Genomic DNA, 19,722 nt, shown 5'->3' on the forward strand with positions numbered 1-19,722 from the left:
GTTGTCTCTCATCTGTCCGGTTCTGTTCCCTTTGGAGACCCTGGGTCGTCTTATCAGGCCCTGACCCTGTGCAGTTTGCACCTCTGGGCCCTCTCAGGTTTATGCATGATTATACTTTTGTTAACCATGACGTTGAGATGGAGCAGAAAGAGAAAGATGATTAACTTGGAAATCTCGACTAGAGTTCGTGACTGTGTCTCTGAGACCTGCCCCACCTGTGTTCTTAGATGCTACAATTTGTGGCAGGGCAGATGTAACTTGACTTTGAGTTTACAGAAAACTGTAGGACGGAAACCATCCCCTTGAACCCTCTGCTCAGTGTATCTGGGAGGTTCCTTTGGGCGCAGCCCACCTACTGGGGGCAAGTCTATTCTAGGGTAGTTTGGGCAAGTCTGAGGGAAGATGTTGTGAATGCAGTAGTTTTGTTCTGCCATGATGGCTTCAGAGCCTGGCTGAGTGTAACTGTACTCTTGAAAGTTACTGCAGCCAGACTTCCTGGGGTCCTCTGGATCCAAGATGGCCCTTGTTAGACACGGGTGTGCACACGGAGGGCTACGTACGGCTCACCTTCTCCTGTGGCTGAGCGGAGCTGTGCTTGGGTTAGACTTGGTGATGCTGACACTGCTGGTTGGAATAGCATGGTGGAGGAGTGCCTGTTTGGGACTGGCTTTTTGGGTGATTTGGGGGGAAGATAGTCACTTTTATGTGGCCTGATCTGTTAGCTTTAACATAATGAGACCTCTCTTGGCCTGTTTAGGAAAGGTTTTCCAATTCTTCAGCGAAATAGAACTCAGTATCTTTCTGATTCCTGGCTTTCTCCCTCTAGTTGAACTGAGCCTTCAGGGCTTGGTTCAGATTTCTTTTGAAATCAGTGAAACTCTTTATTCCTAACAATAAAATTACTGCCTTTATGATTCTAAAGTTCCTTTTTAGTTATGGTTTCTTTTTTCTGATTTTCTTAATATTGCTATTAGTTAATTTTTAAAATATATTTTTAGACTGAAGGCCTATAAAAATAAAACAATTTATTGTCTTTTATTCCATCAGTAAATATTTTTAAGATTGTGCCACAATGAAATATGTGAAAATTAAAAATTTTCTGATCCTTGTTATCCAAACACTTTAAATTCATCCCCTCATGCTCTGTTAAAGAAAAAGAGGCAGAGGAGTTAAAACGAAGATAAATGTGTAAAGAAAATCCGGCATTTAAGTGCACATTATAAATTATAGGAAAAGGTGGCCTTTTGTCTTTATTTTAGTGAAATGCTTTTTACAATACTAATTTTCTCCTTTTCCCTGTGATGGATAGGAGGTTAATTGATGTTAAATGGATGCTTTGTTAATCCTTCATCAGCTACTAAATTGGTATGGGGGAGTCCAGGTCAAAACTACACAAGGCCATGACCAGCTTGTTTTCCCAGGGAGGTTTATGGATTCCGCCTCCTCCCGGCTTTGGGAGGCACAGGGCTCTCTCCAGCTGTACGCACAGTCGCCTGCCTCCCCTCCCCCTGCTGCCCCTCCCCCTCATCCTGCTCCCTCCCCCTGTCGAGTGACAGCTTGTGGATGTTGCGTGCGAGTGAGCTCAGCTGGCTGTGTGGTCTGAGTGTGTGGTCTCCAGCTCCGCCGAGAGGCTGCGAACAGGGTGGATGAGAGAGCAATACTGTTTACTTTAATTTATTTCGGATGCCGGAATTGTGCCCAGAGTTTCCCCTAAGCTTGATTCCGCAGCTCCAGCTTCAATCCCTCACAGCTGGGGCGCAGCCTGAACCGCATGGCGGCCGCCTCCCGGGAGGCGCTTTCCGTAGCGTCTGTCTGCTTGGTCCCTCGTGGTCAGAAATGTTGATGGCACTGCTGAGTGCAGTGCTTGTTTGGCTTTCACTATGTCAAGATATATGGCCTTGAAGAAATTTCTTTTGAGATAGGGCTAGAGAAGTAAAGCAGGAATTATAAGATAAACGACAAAGTTGATGTATTTTTAGAAACTAGGAAAGCTGTTACCCAAAATTTGGATCACATTAATCCAACTCAGCTCATGTAAAAGCATCTGGAAGTTAGGTGACATCTGTCATGTTTAGCAATTTTAATAAAATTAACCAATTTAAACTGACAGTTGATTCCTGACCTTTTTGGAAGAGCTGCATTGACACTGGCACGCCAGGCCAGCGTACTGTAGTTATTGTGTTTGTCAGCAGTGAGCTCTTCAGTTCATGGTAAAGAGTTGACAAGTTGAGACAAAAGAAACTTTGTTTTTATGTAATAGTATACATTTAGGACAGTATGCTTTTCGCTAATTCTTTCATTATGAATAGCTTAGTAATGTTTTCTTGATTTTGTTCCTCTTTCATTCCTGAACATTTTTGTGGAGGTGATCAAATGTTTTGTTATTTGAATAAACACATCTTGACTGTTAATATCACTTAGGACTTTGCATTGTTTAACTTCTTCACTTCCCTGTCTCCCTGGCGGTCCTGGCGGAGTGGAGTGGGTGTTAGCGATTCCCTGTTAAACACACCTTGGGGGCGGCGAGTGTGTGGCTCCCTGTTGTGCTGTTTTTTGGGTGCTCTTCTTAACCCCGAGTTTCAGTACAGGAGCTGATGCTGCAACCGCAGGAGGCAAAGCCTTCTCCCATGCCCTGGCACCCCTTTCCTAACCCCCATGGTTCCCTGTACCCTCGTCAGATCTGGTACTGGAAGACTGCAGAGACTCAGGAGTGTTGGGCACTTAGCTTTTATTGAACGTGTCACCCTGGGTGTCCTTTTCTGTTATTATTTGGGTTCCGTGTTTGTGGTGCTCTCAGGAGTTCTGAAGCAGGGTCTGTGTATTCGCAGCGCTCCGCAGCCCTTACCTCTCTCTAACTCCGGGAGAAAACCCAGCCGCTACTGTGCTCTGTGTCTGAACTTTCCTGTAAGTAGATTCATACATGCACCTTGTGGTCTTTTGTGACTAGGAGGACAAAATATGCGCATCACATTAGCTTATTTTATGACTCTCACCTAAGAATTATGTAGAAAAAATTATTGATAGATGATGATTATGTTCAAGTAATTGTAAATACAAATGAATTTGTATGAGAACTCTTTAAAAAGTTTGTGGGGAAAACTATGCCTGGGTTTCACAATTTTTGAACCAAAATAAAAGTATTTTAAAGATTATTTTTTAATTAAAGGCAGAGAAACATGGTGAGACCTCCCATCTTCTGGTTTACTTCCAGTGCCTACGACACCAGGGCTGGGCTGGGTCAAGTCAGGAGCCTGGAGCGTGAGCCGTGGTGTGCTCCTGCGGAGGAGGACAAGCATTGGGGAATGGGATTGGAAGCTGAGGAGCTGGGACTGGAGCAGTCACTTAGATAGGGCTGTGAGTGTCCTAGGGGCGACTTAAGTCCCCATGCCTAACACCTTCCCTTCAAATAGTCTTCTTTTTCAGTTTCACTTTCTCTGTGAGCTTTTTCAGGCATTCTTGTGTTTTGCAGACTTGGGACTATTTAACAAGAACTGTGAAATGCTCTCAGCTTGCATCTGGGAGAAGTGCCCCCTGTGTCTTTCCTGCAGCAGTCAGTCATTTAGGTGTCTGCTCGGAAGCTTTCTTGAGCTTCACCAACACGGATCCGTCGTTTACAGTTGGAACTCCAAGCACTTGGACCCTGCCTGGGCTGGGTCCTTCCTGGAACAGAACTCCAAGCACTTGGACCCTGCCTGGGCTGGGTCCTTCCATCCCGACCTGAGCTTGTATTGGGCTGAATCCTCCAGGACAGGACAGCGAGCGGGAAAAGGACTGGACGTCTGCTCTGTGGTGACCACAGTGGGGATTATGTTCAAGAACAGTTGACTCTTGCAAAGGCAGGAAAACGAGTACTTGTAGAACACAGTGCTTTGGCAACATTTATAAAACAGTATTTCCAAATACATTTCTATTGAAGATAAGTTCTTTACATTTTAAGAAAAATGTTAGTATTTATCTGACTTTTCATTTTTAGAGTTGAAAAGTTTAAATCTTTTTGTATTTTCCTAGTATTGTGCTTTTCTCTTTTTCATGTGGACTTGTTGAATCAGAAAATCAAACGTAACTATTTTGGCCTTGTTTTTATAGGATGTTTGAAAAATAAGTTTTTATAATATCAAGATATATGAGGAGGGTAAAATTCATTTGAAACATTTAAAGAGTTTGAGAGAGAGGCAAGGCACATCAAAGATCTAGACCTACAAATGAGAATCTCTGGTTTTGAGGGCCTTCCGGTTAAAGATCAACCTGTCGTCAGCCCAACTGACTGACCGATAGAGGAGGATTTGTTCTGCTCAGATCGCTGGTTAATTTGTATTCATTTAAATATTTTCTGTGGCGTGACCTGTATTGAGGATCCAGGTGCTGCGACAAGTTGAGTAACCTTTTAGGATGTCATTAATAGATTGTCAGTTTCTAGACTAGTTTTTGGTGGTTCCTGTTGTACCACAGATTTATCAGTTTCAAAAATGGTGCCTGGGACACAGTACAGAATCAAGACGTGGCACCTGAAATAGAAGTCCAGCTGCCATCTCGTGGCTTCTGAGAGCTGGAGCTTCCCGAGGCTGAGCGGTGTGGTTGAGGAGCTGCAGGCAGAGCCTTTGCAGAGAGCCCATGCTGTCATCTTTTTTGTTTACTTCCTACCTTTACTGTTGGGGTGGGGGATATTGTTATTTGCTATAATCACTTTATTTTAGGGAGGAAAAGAGGGGGAGAGAGAGAAACGAGAGAGTGCTCCCATCCACTGGGTCACTCCCCAAGTGTTCTGAGCCAGGAGTTTGGAATGTAGTGTGGGTCTCCGGTGTGAATAGCAGAAACCCAATTACTTGAACCCTCACCACTGCCTCTCAGAGTCAAGAGCAGGATCCAGACATGCAACCCAGCACTCCTGTGTGACAGCTCCCACTCTCTCAAGATAACCGACTTGCAGAAGAGATAAGCAGGTCTACCCCAAAATCCTATCAGGCAGAACTGCCAAGCAGCAGTGTCCTGTGGTCAGTGTCCCCAAGGAAGCTGTCTATGGCCTTGACCCACATCCAGCAGGACTGCTCCCCACAGTGCAGTCTAAGGCCTGCTTGTGTTTCTGAGTTATGTACACTCTCATTGCTGCAGGAAAAAGCAGTGTAGCAGTTGCATTTAAAACCTCAATTCTCCTGACCCTTCCTTTTCCACAATTTTATTTTGCTGATAATGTTGAAACCCTCTTGCATCTTTCCCACCTTTTCTCTGTAGTAGTGCAAGCTTACAAGCCTGTATAAAGGTAGGTTTTGTTCTATTGTTCTTTTAAATCAGAGCATTGGTTGGATCCTGATTTTCACACATTAGCTGTGTCACAATTTTTGAGACAATGTGCAAAAATTGAACTTGGGCTAGATACAGAGCCTTGTAGAGATACAAGCTAAAATATTTGTACATGAAATGATGTGATGTCTGGGGTTTCTTTAAAGTTCTCCCTCAGAAACTATAAAAGTGTTGAGGAGGAGTGTTTCAAACAGGAGACAAAATATTGAGGACAAGTGATGGGACAGTGGGGGTTCCCTCTGATTTTCTTTTGTGTATGCTTAAGATTTCCATAATAGAAATCAAAAAGAAATCTCACCAGGAGATTCAGGGTAGTGTGTATCTAGGCCTGGTTCTGAATCCCAGTGTTGCTACTGATTAGCTGTGACTTTGGACGAGCTGTTAAATCTCTGATAATCTCATTCTTGTTACTAAAACACCTAGCATTCTAGCATACTTCCTTCTAGGAACTTTGTACATATAGTATATTGGACTGTCTATCTAAATTCATGTCTTTTTTATTAATTTGTTTTAAATATTCTCTCGGTCTTCTGTATGTTTCCTGTTTCACTGGCTGCACAGTATTTCCTTGCCTAGATCATTACATTTTACACAACTCATTTTCTAGTTGTTTCTGTGTTGTTTCCTTCAGGTTGAAAACATTTTTCCAGTTATGGGAATCTTCAGGCCTACTGCCTATCCTTATGGTTTGGACTGTTTTGGTCACTGTCACCTTTCAAGTGTGTGCTTCAAGTCGTGTAGAAACAGTCCTAGGGGCTGACACATTTTGCCAAGTTGCTGTGGTGGAAGGGTTTGTACCGTGGGGTAGGGGAGCCCTACATGGGTTCGCTGGCCACAGGGGTCATCCTTCCACCCAGTCCCACGTAGACCTTCCACCCTGACCGCTATGATGTACCTTTGCTGAAGGTGCTTCTAGGTTTCTTTGGTTTAATTAAAATTATATTTGTATTTGACTTTTCAAATAACCAAGAATTTTTTATTGACATTTGAAGTAAATAAGAGAGAAAATGAAGCTGTGGATTGTTACTGAGCCATTTTTGGGATTGGAGCTAATATGCTAGGAAACAAAGCAGTTGTTTGTTTGGGATGGAGTAGGGCGTGCCCTTCCGTTGTCGGGACTGTGTCTGCTGGGCAGTGTCTGGGATTTCCCCTCTTGTTTCGGCAGGTGGTGTTGTGGCTCTAAAGAAGGAGATTCCCTGTTTGTTGCTGAGACCACCGTCCAGCCTGGCTCCTGGCAGCTAATGGTTGCTGTACTGTGTCCAGCCCTCTCTGCCTTGCTTCTTAGGCGAATTCCCTAATCTCTCTCCATTCTCTCTTAAAATGTTTTCTTGCTGGAAACACTGTAAGGCCGTCCCCACCTAGTCTGCGGTGTGGCAGCAGTCTCTGGTCCACCTAGCCCACAGGCACCTAGAGTTGGTGTCGGAGTTTTATATTACTTTTTGTGTTGGGCATCTTCGGTACGTGTGAAGTTAGCTGTTGTTACTTCTACTTAATCTGAGACAGATGATACGATTAAAGAGACCTGAATAAATCCTGTGGTGAGCATGTGATTTTATGTCCTCTAACTCCTACCTGTGTCTTTTCTACCCATTTTGTGTCTTAAAGTAGCGTGACAAGTGGGCTTGTCTGACAGAAGTGTGGTGTATTGACAGCAGTGCTCTTGACCACACATCATTCAGTTTTCCTTGTACTGCTTCCAACTGTCGGCGGTGTCCGTAGTGCGTGGTCACACTGAAAAGCGGTCAGGGAGGGAAGCGCCTCTGGGACACGTCTCTGGTGCCCCTCCCTCTGAGGACATCATGAGGGGCCCATGCTGTGTGTAGCGCGAAAAGCCACTACCTGTGCTGGCTGCTCCACTTCTGACCCAGATCCCTGCTGATACACCTGGGAAAGCAGTGGAAGATGGCCCAAGTGCTCAGGCCTCTGCACCCATGTGGGAGACCCTGAAGAAGCTCCTGGCTCCTGACTTTGGACGGGCCCAGCTCTGGCCAGTAGGAGCCATTTGGGGAGTGAACCAGCAGATGGAAGACCTCTCTCTCTCCCCCTCTCTCTATAACACTGCCAGCCCCTCCCAAAAAAGGACAGCATGGTGTGTGTGTGTGTGTGTGTGTGCGCGTGTGCGTGCACAGGATAGCCTCTGGAGCCAGATTGGGTGGGAATCCTGCTCTGCTGGTGGTTGGTTCTGGGGCACTGGGAAAAGTACTTCATGGGCCATCCTCATACAGCAGTTACGGGGATTAAAAGTCACTGCCTGCAAAGAACATGGAAAAGGGCTCGCGTATTATACGTGCTCGGTAGATAGAGCAGTGCTGTTATTGTTAACATGTAAGATATGGGACTGGCGCCGTGGCTCACTTGGTTAATCCTCTGCCTGAGGTGCCCATATGGGCTCCATGTTCTAGTCCCGGCCGGTTGCTCCTCTTCCAGTCCAGCTCTCCGCTGTGGCCCGGGAGGGCAGTGGAGGATGGCCCAAGTGCTTGGGCCCTGCACCCACGTGGGAGACCAGGATAAGCACCTGGCTCCTGGCTTCGGATCGGCGTAGCTCCGGCTGTAGCGGCCATTTGGGGGGGTGAACCAACGGAAGGAAGACCTTTGTCTCTGTCTCTCTCACTGTCTAACTCTGTCAAATAAATAAAAAATAATAATTGAATACAAAAGCTAGCTTTAGAAAGAATCTGACATTAATGATGTGGGTACACTCATTTAAAAAAAGTAAGATACATTAGCTGTTGATTAAAGGTTAGTTACAATATGACATTATTTGTATTGTTTCTTTTTTCTTTTTTTTCTTTTTTGACAGGGTGGACAGTGAGAGAGAGAGACAGAGAGAAAAGTCTTCCTTTTGCCGTTGGTTCACCCTCCAATGGCCGCCACGGCCGGTGCGTTGCGGCCGACGCACCGTGCTGATCCGAAGGCAGGAGCCAGGTGCTTCTCCTGGTCTCCCATGGGGTGCAGGGCCCAAGCACTTGGGCCATCCTCCACTGCCTTCCCAGGCCACAGCAGAGAGCTGGCCTGGAAGGGGGCAACCGGAACAGAATCCGGCGCCCCGACTGGGACTAGAACCCGGTGTGCCGGCGCCGCTAGGTGGAGGATTAGCCTGTTGAGCCGCAGCGCCTGCTGTATTGTTTCTTATTCTGTATTGAAAAATCTTAAGTATTAAGGCTAGAGCTGTTAAGTTTTAGGATTTTGGTATTCAAAGAAGGCAAGAAAACCAATTAAAGTAGAAAAGACTTTATTTTAGTGGGGGGCAGAAATGGGGAAGAGGTAAAGAGAGTAGGAGTTGAACCTACCAGAACAGAGGGCAGGGGTTTGAAGCCAGGCAGTCCCTTCTTAAGTAGCTTATTGGGAGACGTACAGAGTGCCGCATGGTTCCTGATAAGGCTCTTTGGTGACGTTGTCAGTGCATTGAAGTAGGGGTTCAGAATGTCGCAGGTGCAGGGCTTTCCTGAGCAGTCATTGTTCCACTAGCCTTTAAATTATCTGCACCCCGTATCATAAGGCCTGGGGGTTCAGGCCCAGTGACCTAATGGGTTCTGTCAGACCTCCGTGGCCCCATAGGTTTTAACAAGAACCATATTTGTTGCTAAGTACATACCTCAGATGCTAACCTGTGTAGTGTGCATGAAAAACTCAAGCCACTGTGTAAGGAGCCCAGGTCCCCATACGGTGTAGTGTGGAAACTGCACTTGTCAGGGACTCTGTGGAGTTGGAGAGTTTGGAAGCAGCAGGTGGCGTGAGGCCCTCTCACTCTGAGTGGAGAACACTGGTCTCACGGACTCTGAAGAGTCAGGGTTCAGCCATGCTGGATCCTGCTGTCTGTGTCACTCACCTGCCTTGGGGAGATGATGAAGTAATCCAACAACACTGCTGCTGTGGGCAGAGCCCCTGCAGTGCCCAAGAGTTTCTAAATCTAAATATCCTTAATATCCTTTACTTTCTCTGCCTCTCCTCAAGACTTTTTTTTTTTTTTTTTTTTTTTTTTTTTTTTTTTGTGAAAAGAGGATTGGGATTGACTTTCTCTGTGGCCCAGAAAAGGACGGACCGGGAAAATGCCAGCTGTTGCTGGTGGAGGACAGTGTGTTACAGCTCCCAGCAGGAGAGGCACGTTCAGCCCCGCTGGGGTAGGTCAGGCGACCAGGGAGAAATCTTGGGCCAGAGCCTTTAGTGTGATTTTCACAGGAAGGCAAGGAATGGGCATGGCGGCATAGGCAAGCTGGCCAAGTTTAGGATTGGAACTCTGATCATTTTGCAGGGCTGCAGGCTGTGGGGATGCTCCTTACTTGGCTGAGGAGAGGGTGTCTGGGACTTGGAGCCTGATTAAAGAGAGGGGACTCTGAACAGCTGGTTTGCATATCAAAGGTGTGCTCCCTGGCCAGTGCTCTGCTCTGAGAAGACCCTTAGAGGGCCAGTTCCTTCCTGCTCAGCCAGGCTTCAGGAAGTCACAACATCATAAAGCAAACAACCAAAAACACCCTGAACGCATGATTCACACAGGAGCCCAGACTTTGTACCACAACCTCAGGAGTTTGTAGCGGAGTGGCGCAAACATCAGGCAGAGCAGTGATTGTTACTACCAATGAGAAAAGGCAGAAATGTGACCTAGGGAAGATTGTGGGGAAAGCGTGTGTGAGCTAATTGCTTCTGCGAGTTATATTACATTTCGCAGATTTGCTTTCTCGTCACAATGGACAGACTCATTTTTGTTGTTAGGCTTTGAGAAATGTTTGCAGTCGCATTTTGTACAAGGTAATTTTTTCTTTTTTCTTTTTTTTTTTTTTTTTTGATAGAGTGGACAGTGAGAGAGAGAGACAGAGAGGAAGGTCTTCCTTTTTCCGTTGGTTCACTTGGCCATGGCTGCTGCGGCCAGCGCACTGCGCTGATCCGAAGGCAGGAGCCAGGTGCTTCTCCTGGTCTCCCATGGGGTGTAGGGCCCAAGCACCTGGGCCATCCTCCACTGCACTCCCGGGCCACAGCAGAGAGCTGGACAAGAAGAGGAGCAACCGGGACAGAATCCGGCGTCCCGACCGGAACTAGAATCCGGTGTGCTGGCGCTGCAGGCGGAGGATTAGTCTAGTGAGCCGCGGCGCCAGCTGGTAATTTTTTTCTTTTAACAGGATATGTGAACCCTCTGAGGAAACATGGCCAAAATGCTAGCTAGCTACAAGAATAAATAAATGTCACTTCCAAAGCTAAACAAATTATATATTTTTAACAGAATTATTGAGGGAAAGGTAGTAATCATGTCAGCAATCCTTATCACTTATTGGAACCACTTGTTCTATAATTATTCTCACTTTAAAAAACTCATTCTGATCCTTGAATTATCTACTTAGTTAATAGTGATTCAAATGTTGCTCACTGGATGTGGCTTTGACATTTTTGCTTAAGTTGTAACTCAGAGTTTGTTAGTTCTGTTATTCTTTAAACCTGGTACAGTAATATAAAACTTGATTCAAAGCAGTGATAGCTCTTCAGTTTCCCATTTTGCACTATGGCGAGCTGCAGGAAGCCGTTCTTACCAGCATTTGTATATACATTGTTAGGTTGCCACACCTGTCTGGAACCTAGAAGGCTAATACAGACGTCAGAATGGCAAGCTTTGTTACTGTACAACACCCTGAACTAATTGGAGGTGTTGCTGTGAGAACCCCTAGCCCAGGTGCACTCGCCCAACACGCAGAGAGCCAATCACTGACATTGAGGTGGTGGAAGACAGAAGGGATTTATTGCAAAGCACAGAGCAAAGAGCCAGGCAGCTATTGCTTCATTCCCATCACAAGGAGTTAGGGGCGAGGGTTCTTATAGGTGGAAATCAGGGCGGAGGTGCGTGGTCAGCTCCTGCCCAGGTTCCTGATTGGTCAGTGATGCTCGTGACCTACCTTTGGTTGATGATGTGGGACTTCAGTGGATCTTGGAGAGTGGGGAATGTGTTACACACACGTGGTGGTTACCTTCTGCCCCAGACCTGGAATTCCCCTAAACAGAGCCCTCTGGACAATGCTGGCCAACGAGGTTTTATCTGCAATAGAAGCAAATGACTTCTTGAGTCTGGTATTAGAACCTTGTAGGGCCAACTGTGTCACACCCTCAATTCAGCAAATTCCCTTTGATAAAGATCAGGCATGGACACGTTAGGCTGAATGTGGGGAGCAATCCGGACTAGACTGAGTTACTGGAATTAAGACTTATTCTATGCATCTGCTCTCCCACAATATGGCGCTGGGAGAGAAGTAAACAGCTTCTGCACAGCTGCCTCCAGTTCAACCAATAAACTGTAGGACTTGCTCCTGATTGGAGGAGAGCAGCGTACTCGGCGTGTGGGCAGCCGAGTTGGGATTGGCAGAGGAGGACTATAAAGGAGGAGAGAGACGGCATGCACCAGGAACATCTAAGGGGAACATCTAAGGGGAACATCTAAGGGAACACCTAAGGGAACACCTGTGCAGCCCCCGAGAAGAGTCGGCCGGCGGTGTGCCGCTCCCCTGCGGAAGTGGGGAATGTGGCCAGGGGGAACTGCCCTTCCACGGAGGTGGAAGGGATAGTAGCCAACCCGGGAAGAACCAGCAGCAAACCCGGGGAGGGCCGAGCAGACGAAAGAACAGCGCAGGGTCCTGTGTCGTTCCTCCACGAAGAGGGGGAGCGACAGCTGAAGGAGACAGATAACAGACTGTGTCCTGCCTTTCTGTTAGAGGGGTTTGTTTTCAGCTTCACACCTAGAAGCCTTCTTGGAGTCTGCTGGTGCTTCTTTTAGGTAGGGATCAGAAAACAGACGTCTTTGTAAGGGTTGGAGTCTGGGCACATGGCATCTGTCCCTAGGGAGGTGGTTTCTTCCTCTGTCAGAGGTAAGCATATAGGACATGATGCCAAGGTAGGTTATGGTGGTGAAGCTGGGAGTTTGAGGGCAAGGGAATCCTCCCTGGAATTTGCCGGATTCTGGGCCTCATTCTCGTTCTTGCCCGTGGGATGCCCTGGAAGTGGCGACTCAGTCTGACACGCAGATCTCTGGGGCATCTGTTCCTGGGGGCAGGCGCTTTCTCTGGGAGATGACCCTTCTTCCTTCTCCAGGGGCGTTTGGGGTTGATGAGGACATGTTTGAGCAGCACAGTTGGGTGTGTGTATGGTGTTCATGTGTTTAGCGTCTTGGAGTGCACAGACCATCCTCACACAAAGCACAGGCGTGTCCACACTGTGACTGCTGCGGCCAGGGAGAACCCCCAGCCTTGGAGGAGGAGGAGCACAGGGAGCTTGGGGTTGTTAGAATTATCAAACCAAGGCTTTGAAACAATTATGATTGTGTACCAAAGGCAACATGCAACAGATGAGCTTTATCATCAAAGACATGGAGACTTACAGAAATAAAGAAGAACTGACAGAAATGAAGAATGCTTTTGACAGGCTCGTCAGTAGACAGGGCATAACTGAGGAAGGAATCAGCGCATTAGAAATGGCAATGGTAACTTCAAATGGAAAGAGAAGACTGAAGAAAGCAGGGTGAGATATCCAGGAGTTGTGGACAACCACAAAAATGTACATACATAATGGAACGTCCGGAGGAGAAGAGAGAAAGGAACAGATGAAATATTTGATGTAATAATGGCTGAAAGTTTTCTAGACTTAAATGATAGACACCAAACCACAGATCTGGGAAGAGCACAGCATCAGGCAAATGTGAAAACAACAACAACAATAAACAGAAACTATACTTAGGCATATAGTATTTATACTGCAGAAAAATTTAAGAGAAAAAGAAGTAGAAAGGAGCTGGGGCATGGGGCAGTGGGACAGGGAAGACCTCACTTAAAGAGTGACAAGGATGAAAATTTCATCAGACGTCTCTTCAGAAACAGGCAAATAAGTTAAAAGTCCACCAGCATAGAATTCCACATGCATGAAATTATCTTTGAAAGGCGAAGGAAAAACAAAGTCTTTCTCAGACAAAATTGAGGGAATTAATTGCCCATAGATTGCCTTAAATGTTAAATTCTTTAGAGAGAAGGGAATTGATAGAGGTCAGAAAATCAGACTTGTATCAAGAAAGGCAGTGTTAAAGAAGGAATAAATGAAGAGTTTCTTAGGCTCCTTCTGTCCCACCTCCTGCCCATACTGGCATCATGACCAGCACTCAGAACCCAGTCATTGCCAAATCCTAGAGACAAAGAGCACGATGCAGTGTTGGCATAGAAGACTTACAGCCACCGTCTTTACGTTTAGAATATAGCACAATGAACTTAGTAGATTCTGTGGCTCCTAGAAGGGAGGAATCTACTCCTAAAATTGGATATGATAAATAAGAAATAAAAATATGATGAAAGTATCTTTCCTCCAACTCTGTAGTTGTAATAATTACCTTATTTTTGATTTATACAACAGAACATTTTCTCTTTTTTTTTTAAGATTTATTTATTTTTTATTTGAAAAGCAGAGTTACAGAGAGAGATTTTCTGTCCGCTGGTTCACTTCCCAAATGGCCTCAACAGCTGGAGTTGGGCTGGTCTGAAGCCAGGAGCCCGGAGTTTCTTCTGGGTCTCCTATGTGGCTGCAGGGGCCCAAACATTTGGCCATCTTCTGCTGATTTCCCAGGTGCATTAACAAGGAACTGGATTGGAAGTTGAGCAACTGGGACTCAAACCAGTCAGATGGGATGCTGGCACCACAGGCGGTGGCTTTACCCACTATGCCACAGAGTAGGCCCCAGAACAGAGCTTTTCTTAAAATATTGTGCTGCCAGGTAAGTTGTGGCATCATTCTGTGACTACTCAAATTAAAAAGATGAATATTTTTAAAAAGATTTATTTATTTATTTGAGTGAGAGGGAGAGAGGGAAAAACACAAAGAGAGAGGGAGAGCTTACATCTGTTGGTTCACCCCCCAAATGGCTTAAATGGACTAGGCTGTGCCAGACCAGGCCAAACCCAGGAGCCCCAAACCCTACTTGTGCCTCCCACATGGATGGCAGTGTGTTGGAATGATGAAGGTGATCTTGGTTCTTATTCAGTCAAAAAATAATTTCCACAGGGACAGGGACTGCGACCAAAGCAAGATTTACTGAAAGTGAGAAAGTGACTCCAAGGGATGAGTTGCCCAAGAAGCTTGCCAGTGCTGGCTCTTTTTATACACAAAGTGATTGGCCCCTTTCTGAAAAGCAGCCCTAGATTCAGTCAATCAGGGGAGGGGCAAAAAACAGGCAATCAGAAGGCAAGGATAGCAACCAATCAGGACTAGAATGACCAATCAGAAGACTAGGATAGCAACCAATCAGAAGGCAGGGATTGCAATCCTGTCTAGCCTCATGATAAAACTAAATGTGGTTAAGACTCCCCAAATGGCCACAATGGCTGTGACTGGGCCAGATCAAAGCCAGGAGCTTCTTTAGGTCTCCCCTGTGGGTGGCCGGGGCCACTTGGGCCATCTTCTGTTGCTTCCCCAAGCACATTAGCAGGGAGTTGCATTGGAAGTGAAGCAGATGGGACTCGAACCAGCATACATATGGGATGCTGGTGCCACAGGTGGTGATTTTACATGCTGTACCACACTGCCAGCCCCAATATACTTGTCCTTAAGGAACAAATAGACTAGTTGGAGATTCGTTGGCGAGTGTTTATTCAGCATCTTTGGGTGCCTAGCACCAAGCAAGTATTGAAGAAGTAGCCTTTTCCTCTCATGTGCTGAATGGTGGAGACAGGCTCAGAGGAGGAGCAACTCATTCAATATGGAGAGGAGTGATGTTAGATCGGTGGGATGTGAAAGGGAAGTTGAGTGAGATCAGGCAAAAAAAAAAAAAAAAAAAAAGAATAGTGGGGGGCCGGTGCTGTGGCGTAGAGGGTAAAAAGCCGCTGCCTGCAGTGCCGGCATCCCATTTGGGCGCTGGTTCATGTCCTGGCTGCTCCACTTCTGATCCAGCTCTCTGCTGTGGCCTGGGAAAGCAGAGGAAGATGGCCCAGGTCCTTGGGCCCCTGCACCCACGTGGGAAGACCTGGAGGAAGCTCTTGTCTTCAGATCGGTGCAGCTCTGGCTGTTGCAGCCAGTTGGGGAGTGAACCAGCAGATGGAGGACTTTCTCTCTCTCTCCCTTTCTCTCTCCCTCCCTCTCCTTCTCTCTGTGTGCCTCTTAACTTTCAAATAAATAAATAAATCTTTAAAAAAAATTAGTGGATTCTCCAGTGAAATTATATTATGTGTATTAGCCAGCCACTTCTCCAAACTAGATTCCAAATGAGTTAAATAATGAAGTTACTAAGAACATTACATTGAGTACCTGACACATGGAAAGCATGACTGTAGAAGAACTGAAGAAAAGGTCAGTAGCTTGAAATAAAAAGATTGGGTATCTCCTGAGGGCCGAGAGCACCATAAACAATGTGAAAAGCCAGATGATAAACGGGGCCGATGCCTGAGGGACAGGGTTAATGGTCTTTGTAGAGATCAAGAAATAACAGGGTTAACGGTCTTTCTGGAGATCAAGAAATACAAACCCGTAAAACATGCTAAGAGTGTGAAAACGGAATGCACACGGTCACAGTTATTTTACTCCTAACAGATTGCTACAGACAGAACATTGTGGGTACCCGGTGCTGCTGGTGGGAAGGTGTGTCCATAGCCCAGGTTGCTGGTGCATACCAGGGTTTAAGTGTGCATGCTTTACAAGCAATTTCTCTTTAAATTTAATGCAAGGAAATAGTTTAGTAAATGTGCAAAAATATTTTGTACAAAAATGCTCACTTAAATGTCAATTTTGGCATCATTAAATGATTATGCTTCCACATAGTAGAAAATCAGGCAGCCATGGGCTTGATGTAGATTTGTTTCACTGTCATTGAGGAAATGTCTGTATTATACTTTATTTGTAAAGATGAGGTGGCAAAATATGCCTAGTATGTGGCAGTTTTAGAAAACTCACATAACTACATATCTGCGTAGACGTCTCGGTCCAAGAGGGCAGTGTAGCTACGGAACGAGTGAAAAGGAGCTGGTTACTGAGCGCTGCTCTCGTCTTCGTTGTTCTAACACCAGGAGTTTCTGCAGGGTAAGGCCTGTTGGGTGTCTGGCCAGAGGGGAACCCGTGACGCCTTTCCTTAGGCAGGAAGGGGCTCGCGGGTGGGCAGGCCCGGGAGCGAGCCCGTGGGCAGGCGGAACCCCGGGGCGGGCCCTGCGTGGGCCCGGGGCAGCCCGGAGGCTTTACAGCGGGGACCGGAAGTGCGTGGCCGGACGCGCCGTGCTCTGCGCGTGCGGCCGCCATCGCAGCGCCATGAAGTTTCGCGCCAAGATCGCGAGAGGGGCTTCCTGGAGCGCTTCATCCGCGTCCGCAGCACCTTAGCGAGGCTAGCCAAGGGCTCGGTGCTCCGCGTGAGCGCACGGGCTGCGCTTCGGCTCTGCGGAGCCCAGGCTGTGGTGTGAGGTGCGGCCAGGCGCCTTCTCCCAGTTCCGCGTGGAAGGGTCTCCGAGGAGCGCGACGAGCTCTACCTGGCGCTGACGGCGGCGCACCTGTCCGCGGCCGTGCGGAGCGCGGGGGCGCCTCCTGCCTGAAGCTGCAGCTCACCCACAGCTGGTGCACGGCCTGCGGTGAGGGTGCTCCCGCGGCGGGCCTGGGGCTGCCCCGCCTCGTGTGCCGGCCCCCGCCGTGCGCGTGCGCCTGCCGCCGCCAGGACGCTGAAGCGCATCGTGGAGAGGATGGCGGGCGTGGGCGAGCGCGTGCTGCTGGGGCCTGAGCGTCGAGACGAGCCTGGTGTGCATCCATCGAGAATCTCGGGAGCCCCCCGGGGCCCTCGCGGCAGGGGTCTGCAGACCCAGACCCAGACCCAGACCCAGAGAGCGTGGCGCAGGTGCGCGTGGATAACCGGAAGCGTCTGCAGTTTCTCGAGGCCCAGCAGATGAATCCCACAGCAGCGGTGTGCAGTGTTTTGAGAGAGACTCTTCTCCACTTGTTTTGCTTCACGAAATATCTCTCTCGAGTATTTCATTCCGGCCTTATGAAAATCCAGCCAACTTGGATTTTTGTTTTCAAAGCTGGAACCAGACCCTGAGTGACTTAAGTTGAGCTTCTGCACACCCCCTGACTTATGCAGTCAGTATTTTGTTGAACTTCTCCTCATTTGGAAAATTTATGTTCTAAAAAAAAATCAATGGTGAGATAGTTGGATGGGTTATCTTTTTATTTATTGATAAGGTTTGTCAGTTAGATGATTTTCTTATTCATCTTTCATTGGGAAAAAAGAGCACTGTTACAAAATAAAAAATATTTAAATCCTTAAACAATGTGTCAGTATTTTATTATAAAATGGAACTGTTTAAATGTGAAATTTATCCCTCTAAAATAACTATGGGCATTTTCTTAGAGACTTCTTGATTTAAGGAGCTCGGTTTATCTGAAAGATACAAGGTATTCATTTAGTATTTGTATGCAATACATATTCTTTGTCAAGCTATGTGTGATTTTTCAGGATATATCAGTGTGTGTATGGTTTTAGATTTGTCATCTTCAGTTTGAAGTGGTTGCATTTTGTTTGTCTTTTTTCATATGTATCAAATATAAAAAATTATGAAATGGTTAAATTTATGTGGTCAGAGATACTGCTTGAATAAATTTTGGCAAGCCAGATTTCTGGACTATCATCCTGCATCCCCCTAACTCTCCAACCCCCAGTTTTCTGCTACTCTTGTTGATAGAAATAAGCAGGTGACATAAAATGATGAATGTTGGGTTTTTTCGGGGCAGAATATAGTGACCTGGGCCTGAGAGACACAGGCCAGAAGACTTAATGAATCTTGGAAAGTGTTGCAGAGTAGTCAGATTTAGTCATAATGTATGTGTTTTATGACAGTAAGTTTTCATTTATCATCACACAGTGAACGTAAGGTGGGCTTTAGGTAAGCGGGGAGGATTTCTCATAGGCTGGGTGTTGCTTTCGAATACGATTGTTTACAAATCTTCAGGATAACTGAAAAGAAGGCTACGATGGATTTTAAGGCGGACATTTCTGGGAATAGTTAAAGAATGTGTAGATACAGAACAAAGGATTTCTTGAGATTACTCCAGGTGGGTAAGAAAAAACAGACCTCGGTGCCAATTACCCAAGTCAAAACTTCCATGGTGGGAAAGAGGAATAGCTCTGCCCAGACCTCAGACGGCTCTCAGTGATTGTTTCTGCCGAATGCTTTGCAGCCTTCTGCAGTCAGTTTGTTCTCTACTTAGAAAATAATTCTCCTTTTTGAGAAGGAGGAGGAGAGGTTATAAAGTGCAGGTACAGTGGTTACATTTTTAGGTTTTTTTTTTTTTTTTTTTTTTTTTTTGTAATTCATATGAGCTCCCATCCTCTGGATTAACTACCCTGACACCTGCATTGGCTGGGGGACTGGGTTGGGCTGAAGCTAACAGCCATAAACTCAGTGCAGATCTCCCTGATGGTTAGCAGGCACACAATTATTTGGGCCAATACTGCTGTGTCCCATGATTTACATCAGAAGAAGCTAGACTTAGGAACTGGACTTGGTATCCAACCCACACCCTTCCATGTGGAAACCGTGTTTTAGCTATGAAGCTAAATGCTCACCTCTTTAAAGTTGTTTTTTTATTGGCTGTGTAGTAACACAAGCTATTAGCTTGGCGGGCTTTATTTTTGTATATTCAGTAAATTCCCATGATTATATTTGCATAGTAATGAGTCATTTCCTATGATATTTGGTGGTAAAACCGTTGTTTACTTTTTTTTTTTTAAGATTTTTTTTATTTATTTGAAAGTTAGAGTTACAGTGAAAAGGGAAGAGACACACTGAAAAATACCATCTGCTGGTTCACTTCACAAATGGCCACAGTGGCTAGGGCTATGCCAAGCTGAAGCCAGGAGCCAGGAGCTTCACTGGGTCTACAGCGTGGGTGGCAGGGGCCCTGACACTTTGGCCATCTTCCATTGCTCTTCCCAGGTCATTAGTGGGGAGCTGGATCTGAGGTGGAGCATCTGGGACACGAACTGGCTCCCATATGGGATGCTGGCATCGCAGATGACAGCCTAACCCACTAAGCCACGGTGCCTGCCCCATATTTTGTTGATTTCCAGATTTCATCTGTAGTGTTACAGAAACAACACTGAACCTAGGCAAGCTGCTTGGATTTTCTGGCTCATTAAGATCTTTTTCAATTTAAGTAGACTCTGATATAATATCAGGTTGTAACATAGGAGGATTTAGTAGTTGTTTTCAAAAGTATTTCCAAAGTAGACTTAAAATTATTAATATGTAAATGTTAGTGTTTAAGCTCTGTGAAACTACTGACTTACACATGGAAGTATACGAATATTTTGTTCATGAATATTTTTGTGGTGCTTGTAAGGCTTTGAAAAAGACATGTTTTTGTGATGCTTAAAAACTTTCTTTGCTTTTATCAGCATCTTTGTATACTTTAACTGCAAGATAAAATGCTAAAAAACTACTT

The 19,722-nt window shown here is 46.1% G+C and overlaps 2 protein-coding genes across 21 annotated transcripts in view; both read left to right on the top strand.

Moving 5' to 3' along the window:
• The window catches only part of EXOC2 (exocyst complex component 2), a 248,073-nt gene that overhangs the window by 7,335 nt on the left and 221,016 nt on the right, over nucleotides 1–19,722 (top strand). The window lies entirely within an intron of this gene.
• HUS1B (HUS1 checkpoint clamp component B) lies at nucleotides 16,543–17,538 on the top strand. Its single transcript, XM_089332394.1, is given in 8 exon segments — nucleotides 16,543–16,564; nucleotides 16,567–16,642; nucleotides 16,644–16,729; nucleotides 16,732–16,800; nucleotides 16,803–16,994; nucleotides 16,997–17,027; nucleotides 17,029–17,217; nucleotides 17,219–17,538. Coding segments are annotated over 8 exon segments (714 nt in total). The 3' UTR covers nucleotides 17,268–17,538.

The sequence above is a fragment of the Oryctolagus cuniculus genome, chromosome 5 (genome assembly GCF_051225735.1).
Source record: "Oryctolagus cuniculus isolate XC-2025 breed Fujian yellow rabbit chromosome 5, ASM5122573v1, whole genome shotgun sequence".
Lineage (NCBI taxonomy): Eukaryota > Metazoa > Chordata > Mammalia > Lagomorpha > Leporidae > Oryctolagus > Oryctolagus cuniculus.